Below are 8,205 nucleotides of genomic sequence, written 5' to 3' on the forward strand. Positions count from 1 at the left end.
CTTTTTTCCCTTTCTCCTCTTTTCTCCTTTCTCCTCTCCTTTTCCTTTTTTCCCTTCCTCCTCTTTTCTTCTTTCTCCTCCTCTTTTCCTTTTTTCCTTCCTCCTCTTTTCTCCTTTCTCCTCCCCTTTTCCTTTTTTCTTCCTCCTCCTCTTCCCTCTATTCTGCCTCCCTTTCTCTCTTCCCTCTTCCTCTTTCCTCCTCTTAACTCCTTTTCTCTTCCTCGTCTTCTTCCTCTTCCCCTTTCTCTTCCCTTGGGGTGCAGTCATACTGTCTCCAGGCGTCTCTGTGGGTAGACTCTAGGGGAGAAGCAGGGCGAGCCTGAGGTTACACTGATTCCTTCCTGCTCTTCCCAGGCTGACCCAAGGCCCCCCACCCATACCGCACATCTGCCAGCACCAGCACCACCTGCACACAGTGCAAGGCCTGGCTTCCCGCTCCGGGTCCTGCTGCTCGCGCTGCAGCCAGAGGAAGTGGCCCGAGGTCCTGCTGTCCCCCGAGGCTGCCGCGGCCTCCACTCCCACACCCAGCGCATTGCCACCCCGAGGTGGCGGTAGCAAGCCCACTCCCAAGGGGAGCCGCCCAGGGGAGATCACCATCCTCTCTGTGGGCAGGTAAGTCCAGGGCCCTTTGGGGAAGGGGGCAGGGAGTTCTGAGAGGAAGAGGCATCACTGGTGCTAGGGGAGACTTTGGACACAGGCCATGTGGGGCAGAAGAAAGAACTTTGACTCCGGAGGCATTCAAAACTTGCCTTTTGAGCTTACTTGTATGACTTAAGGCACTTAGACGCCCTGTGCCTCAGTGTCATCATCTGCACAATGGGAACAATAATAGTACTTCTCTGAGAGGGTTGCAGGGAGGCCAAATGACTACATAAATGTGGGCTATTATAATGAGGAGGCTGGACCAGCCAGGCTCTGAAGCCCCTTACAGCTCAGGGTCTGTGATCCTGTATACTCAGGGCGGGGGCTTTAGTAGGCATGGGCACAGGGGACATGGGGATTGAAGGTGGAAGGCAGGGCCGTGGCTGCTGACTAACAGGTCGGAGTCCAGTGTCTGCTACCTGGTTTCCCTTGGACAAGTCATTTCCCCTTGGTGAAATGAGGTGATTGGACTAGAGAGTTTGTGAGGTCCCTTTCAGCTCTCACAGATACCATGACTATAAGGAGGGTCAAGATTAAGTAGGAAGGGGCTCCTACACCTATGCCTCCTATAGGGAGGTCATCCTGATTTCACTAATTTGCTACCTCCCAAAATTAGCCTGAATTTACTCATCTGTTGAAATACGAGGGGCAGCTAGGTGGTACAGTGGATAGAGCACTGGCCCTGGAGTCGGGAGTTCAGATTTACTAGCTGTGTGACCCTGGGCAAGTCACTTAACCCCAACTGCCTCCAAAAACAAAAAAAAAAAAAAGAGAGAGAGAGACTAAAGAGGAAAGAAATCAGGGGCAAGTCAGCTAGGAGGAGTGAAAGAACCTGAGATCAGGCAGAGTGAAGTAGAGTGAGATGTGGAAGGACAGAAGCCTGGGGTTCGAGGCAGCCCTTGGCACAGCTTGGATGTAGGGGCAGAACCCATGGAATTCACCTCTGCAGTTCGGCCAGGAACTGTCTCTCTGGTCCATCCTCTGTGCCTCAGGCCAATCTGTTTCTCTCTGCAAGGCAGGCTCTTCACCGTCCTCAGCCTGGGGCTCCCTTGGGACATCGGGGAGACTCCCCCTTGCTCTGCTCCTTCCCCCCTACCTCTCTGTCCTCAGGCTAAACCGCTTGCCCCCTTTGTACCTCAGAGCCCCAGGGTGCTCCACTGTAAAAGGAGATTGGTCCAGATCGGCGGTGCTCAGAGGATGTGACTTACAGAGACTTACAGTCTCATGTGCCTGCATGATTCTCCTGCGCCTTGGATGGCAGTTTGTTTGCGGTCGCACATGTGTGCGTGAATCTCCCAACTCTTCCACAGCATGCTTTGATTACTCAAGCAAATACCAACAAAGCAACTCACTCTGCCCCTGCCCCTGCCCCCCACCCCCTTCACCAGGAGCAGCTTTCTTTCCAAAGCCTGGCATGGCAAATGGTGATTGCGGAGAGAATGGAGAGGAAGGTGGTTTCCTCCCTTTGCAGCCACTGGGATTTTCTTCCCAGAGGTGCCTGAGTTGTTTGGCCGGCTTGTGCAGTCTAATAGCAAGGCCTTCTCTTGGCCTAACCCTTCCGAGTTTGCTTCAAGCCCCAGAGAGCCAGTTTCGGCCGGAGATGAGGGCTGGGACATTGAAGTTTGTAAACCAGGGAGGAAGAATGGAGACTTAGAGTTTTGGAAGAATGCTTGAGTCCCAAACTGGTGGTGCTGGTTCTTTTTTGGTGGTGGTGGTGGTTTGTTTTTTTTTAATTAGAGCATTATATTAAAAAAAATCTACAGAAGGGGGTTTTGTTGATAAGAGTGGGGGTTAGTGAGCTGGAATGAGCACTGGATGTAAAGTCCAAGAGCTAGAATTCTTTCTAAACTTGGCTTTGCTCTTTACTAGCTAGCTGTGTGGCCTTGGAGAGCCCCTTCAATTCAGGAGGCAGCTGTGAAGCACCTACTATATGCTAGGCATAAGGGATACAGAGATGAAAATGAAAGAATAAAAAAAAAGTCTGTGCCTTGAATAACCTTCAAGGGAGATACAATTTCCCCTTCCACTGGGGGGTGGGGGGGAGGGCACAGTATTTTTTTTTTTTTTTTTGGAAAGACAATCAAATTTAAGTGACTTGTCCAAGGTCACAAAGCTAATAAGTATCAAGTATCTGAGGTCACATTTGAATTCAGGTCCTCCTGACTTCAGGGCCGGTGCTCTGTTCAGTGTACCACCTACCTGCCCTGGGAGATAGTATTTCAATAGATGAGTAAAGTCAGGATAATTTTGGGAGGTAGCAAATTAGTGAAATCAGGATGACCTCCCTGTAGGAGGTGGTGCCCAAGCTGAGCCTTGAAGAAAGCTAAGGAAGGTGAGGGGAAGAAGGGAAGGTGAGTAGTCCATTCCAGGGATGAGGAAGCATCCAGCACCAACATCCAGAGAGAGAGGGAATGCTGAATAGGGTCAGGATAAGAAGGCCAATCTAGCTAGAGCATAGACCAGCCACATCAAAGGTAGTAATGCAAAATAAGGCTAGTAAAGTAGGGTAAAGCCAACTTTGTGCAGTTGATAGAGTTTGCATTTTATCCTGAAAGAAGTAGGGAACCAGTGTGGACTCTGGAACAGAAAAAATAACACGGTCAGATCTGTCCTTCAGGAAGATTGCTTTGACAGCTGTGTAGGAGGATGGACTGGAGAGGAGAAAGACTAAAGGCAGGGACTAGGGGTAGTGCAGTGTCCCACGTGAGGCAATGAGGCCTGAACGAGGGTGGTGTCTTTGTGAGTAGAGAGAAGGGGACGGAAACGAGAGATGTTGGGGAAGCAGAAATGGCAAGACGGTATGTGGGGCGAGGGAGAAAGAGGCCCTGGGAGTCAGGGACATGAGTGAGGGGCGCTGGGGGGGCAGTGTAGAAGTTCCATCTTGGACGTGTTGAGTCTGAGAGGCCAGCGGGACATCCAGGTGGAGATGTCTGTGATTTGGGACTGGAGCATAGGAGAGACTAGGTGCGAGTGTATATAAGTCCGGGTCTGGCCACCGGCATCGAGATGATAGTTGAACCCGAAGGAACTGTAATTCCAGCCCCCTCATTCTATAGATGAGGAAGCTGAGGAACAGAAAGGATAAGTGACTTGTTTAGGAGGTCACACAGCCAGTAAGTGGCTGAGTGGCTATTCAAACCAAAGTCTTTCTGACTGCAAGTCCAGCGTTGATGGGGATGCCCATTTCCAGATCCCACATCTCTTTCCTTCTCTCCTCCTTGCCCTGTGTCCATGCACTCCTCCAGATTCTGAGAGTCTATTCTCTTGGGTTTTCCCCAATGGAGGAGAAAATACAGAGATTCACAAGTAACACCCTAAGGGAAGGAAGCTCCTCGGGCACACAGGTGCATTAATATGTCCTGAACTAGCAGGCCTCTAAACCTCTAACCTCATCCTGAACTTCAGATCCCCACACCCAGCCTGCACCAGCTGGATCCTGCTCAGACCCAGGCAGCCATCGGCTTTTCATCTTGGCCCCAGATGAGACTGGCGAAAGAGACAAGCAGCTGGCAGAGCGACCAGTGAGGGCTGGCTCCACTGGCAGCAGTTCGGGGTGGGGGAGCGGGAGACAAGGTTTATTGCTGTTATCCATGCATTTGACCCTGTGGGTGAATCTTCAGGTTCCTGGCGTCTCTCCTCCCCCAGTACCGCTTTTCTAGGAGCATAAATCCAAAGCCGGAAAAATACCTAAGAGGTCATCCATGTACCTGAGAGGTCATCTACTCCAACTCTTTTGATTTATAGATAAGGAAACTGAGGCTCAGAGGATAAGAGGGTTGACCAAGGTCACATAGGAACAGAGCAGGTCCAGTGATAGCAAGTTGAGCCTTTTTTCTGCTAGACCATGTTTTTATCTCCCCATCACTCTAATCCAGGAAAGGGCTGCACTTGAGGACCTAGGGGGCCACAGGTTCCCCATCCCTGCTCTAATCCTACCCCTTTCATGTGTCTCTGGTCTCTTTCCTCCAGGTTCCGTGTGGCCCGAATCCCTGAGCAGCGGCCGAGCCCGCCACCTCCGGAGGTGAAAACCATCTCAGAAACCAGTGAGGAGGGAGAGGCGGCTGAAGCTCCTCCACCCGGGCTTCCCCCTGAAAACCGAGCCCTTCTGGGCAGTGGTGGAGGGCGACCCAAATGGCTGAAAACCCCAGCATCTGGGCCAACAGAGAGCAAATCAGAGGTGAGCTGTGTGATAAGAGTGTGGGGCATGGTGTGTGTGGGTGTGGGTGTTGAGGGAGAGGAGGGGGTGCTCCATAGGACCAGGTCCCCGAGAGCAGCCACCCACAGCTTAGTCAGGGGGCAAGCATGTTGAAAAGGGAGCTTTGGTCCCCTAGGGCTTCCCAGAGTACCCAGCTCCCAATAGCCCTACACGTCTCTCTGCCTGTGGTTTCCTAGCTCATTCCTTACTTCCTACTGACTCCCAGGGGAGGTATGTCTATCTTTCTGTGAATTGGGCCCAGATTGAAGTTAGACGGGCCCATCACTTCCTGCAGTCACACAAAGAACATTATTAAGTACTTGCTGCGTGTGATCTTAGAAGAGGCAGGTTTTAACCGCCCTGAGACTCTGTAAAACGAGGGTATTGGATTACAGAAATGACTCCTTGTGCTCAGTCCCAGGCAATACAAAGTAAGGAATGAAACAGTTCCTGCCCACAAGTAGTGTGCACACTTTGGGGACCAGCCTGCATCTGATCTTTGTTACAACTTCTTCCCCAGGAAAATCGATACGTGGTCAGGCTGAGTGAATCCAACTTGGTCATCTGAAGGTAAAGTAGCACTGGGAGAGTCCCTGCACTGAAGGGGAGACAGCCTGCCCTTGGGGAGTCCACAGTCTGGAAGTACACAATGTAGCCTGTTTTTAGAAACAGAAGAGTGGGGGCCTTCAGAGAGGGGATATCACTGCAGGCAGAAGTTAGCAGGAAAGGCTTCCTGGAAGTGGGGGAGGGGGGAGACCTGGGCCAGAGGAAAGCATTTCCAGGGAGAGGTGGAGGGGTGGGGGTGAGTGAGTGCTGCTGGCTTCTGAGCCTGTCTGCAGGGTATGGATGGGGTAGGGATTCTGTGTTCTAAGTGCTGGCAGGCTAAGGGACCCACCAGGGGCTCCTGGGATGCCTGAGAGCATGCCTTAGTCCTCTCCCTCTCTTCTCACAGGTGCCCTTATGATCCGCTCAGGCCCAGGGCCCTGTGAGACATTGGAGCCTGGGAGTTGGCAGCAACCTGAGGCCCCAGGGGGCTGTCCCCCAGGCCCCTGCGCCCTGGGCAGCCCCAGTGAGCTCTGGGAAGTGGGCAGCAGCAGGGGAGAGAGCTCACTTCAGCCTGAGCTACCACAGGCAGCTTAATTTAAAGGAAAAGATGATCTTGTCCAGGGAAGAGAGGGAGGGATATGCCCATACTTGAGGAGGAGTGGGCTGCCCTGTCTCCTTGCCCTTCCCCTCTGCGCCTCTCCCCACCCCCTCCCATCCCGCATCTTCTCCATGCTAGCAGCAAGCCCCTCCCTGGTCATCTGGTCTTTCCCTTGCTCTGGAGAGGACACCCAAACCAGCTTCCTGGGTCCTCAAAGATGGCGTGATCCACACCCAAGTGGGGATTTCCTCCCCAGTGCTTCACAGATGGGACATTTAGCCCCCAAGTAAGGGTCCCTTCCCTGGTGACCCATAGACAGGACACACCCATCTGTCCATCCATCCCCATGCAGGGCTTTCCAGGAAAAGCAAAGGACTCAGCCTCCTCTTCATCGCCCCTACTCTTCATCTTATCACTCCTGGGCAGGGGAAGTGGCAGTCAGGGAATACTGGGGGAAGAACAAATGGTGGGGGTCTACTGTCAACAGAATGTCCAGTCACTGGGTAAGTGGAAAGACGGGCCCAGAGAGAAGAAACCTTCCAGAGGGTCTCCTGACTTCCAGGCCAAAGGCCCTTTCCATTGCCCTACAGTCATTGGGAAGGAAGTCTTACCCACCACATCACCTCTTCCCTCCCCCATCCCCCCACTCCCTAGCACTGGGTCTTACTCTCCAAGATGGGGCTTGTCCATGGGGTTTAGATGGGAGATCTGAGGGGAAGGGACTTAACACTTGGGCTCAAATCCCAAGCTTTGCTCCTTTACCTCTCTGTGCCTATCAAATGAGAGGTTTCTTCCAGTTCTAAGTCTCTGATCCCACGACCACCCCTGGCCATGGGGCTTCCTGTCAAGTCTAATTTAGTCCCTGAGGCTGCTGGGAGGGAAGACAGCGACAGAGCAGGAAGGAAATCTCAGGGGACCTGGGTCCTGGGTCTGGCTTTGCCTCCCTTAATTTGTGTGGGCCTGTTTACTCCTGCAAAATGAAGGGCTGGACTTGGTGGTTTTTAAAAAGGTCCCCTCCAGCTCTGACATTCTGAACCTGACTTGCTTTATGTCCTTGTCAGACATTTTACCTCTGAGCTCCCGTTAACCAACCCCTGCTCTGCTCACTGAGCCACAATCCCCCACCTATATCTGGAAAGGAAAAAAATGTGACTTGGGGTGATGCTTGAGAGGTTTCCCCTGCATTTCCTTGGGAAGAGGACCCCGCATTGTTCCCAGTAGGACCCACAATCTCCCCTCCCCCACCCCAGTGGAGCAGGCAGATGCTTGCTTCTCTCTGCTTGGGGGCAGGGGGCAGTTGGGGATATATCTCAGCTCCCTCCTCTTCCTTCACCTCAAGCTGGATCAATAGCTTTATTAGATTCCCCAGCTAGCTGCTCTTCCCCTTACCCCCCACCATCCCAAGCCAGGGCCTTGCTTCTGCACGAGGAAGGGGGGTGCCTTAATGCATGTCAAGCAGCCCCCTCCACCCTGCCCCCCAGGGGTGAATGGCTGTTTTTAAATTTAAAAACCAAACTTGTTCTGTGTTGTCAACTGTAGTTTGGGGGCCTCTGTCCTACCATGTACCATTTTCTCCTCCCGTCCCCTAAAAAAAGTGCTTTAGAATCCCCATGGCTCAAAGCCCTGGCCAGTGCAATAGTAAGGGACGATGTGGGCTCTAGGTGCTGACCACCCCAGTTATGACACCCCTGGCTATGCCTTGTCGACTTTCCCTGGGCCCCTGACTTGCTTTTCTTTCCGTCCACTTTGCTCTGTTGTGTTCTCTATGTTTGCTCCCAGGAGAGAAGTATGGGTGGTTCAGGCAATGTCTGGTGCCCATCCGTCCTGTCTATTTATGTGGGTGCTGTGCAGGTCACACCCCCCGCTGTTACCTCCCCTCCCCTGGTGGGGGGTTGGGCCCTGAAGTTTGGTAACTCTTATTTATTGAATTTGAGTCATTACTCTGTCTCCTGTCTATACCCATCTTATGCATACTCGTCCCCAGTTTCCTTAAGTTGGATAATAAAAATATTAGAAAGTGATGCTGCGTGGAGAAGTCTTTGTCATACCCAGGGGTCTCTGATAGTCCTCTACATTCTCTCTGGGTCACAATTGCACACGGAGGCATTCAGGCCCCTGTTCCCCTCCCCCACATGATCCACTATGTGGGCGGGGGGGCACAGGGAGATACCTACACAAAGAATGTGTACTGGAATCCCCCTTTACAGCCTCTGACATAGGAGAA

General features: G+C 52.5%; 1 protein-coding gene across 1 annotated transcript; it reads left to right on the top strand.

Annotated features, from left to right (window-relative positions):
- Positions 1–334: 334 nt before the first annotated feature.
- Positions 335–8,002, top strand: LOC114033020 (tumor necrosis factor receptor superfamily member 19L-like; the record flags this gene model as incomplete). The annotated part of the gene is made up of 4 exons (XM_027848471.1): positions 335–612; positions 4,612–4,819; positions 5,358–5,407; positions 5,790–8,002. Coding segments are annotated over 3 exons (534 nt in total), but the record flags the coding sequence as incomplete, so codon positions are not given.
- Between the last annotated feature and the right edge of the window lie 203 nt (positions 8,003–8,205).

This window comes from Vombatus ursinus, unplaced genomic scaffold (genome assembly GCF_900497805.2).
Source record: "Vombatus ursinus unplaced genomic scaffold, bare-nosed wombat genome assembly UNPS02006502.1, whole genome shotgun sequence".
Classification (NCBI taxonomy): Eukaryota; Metazoa; Chordata; class Mammalia; order Diprotodontia; family Vombatidae; genus Vombatus; species Vombatus ursinus.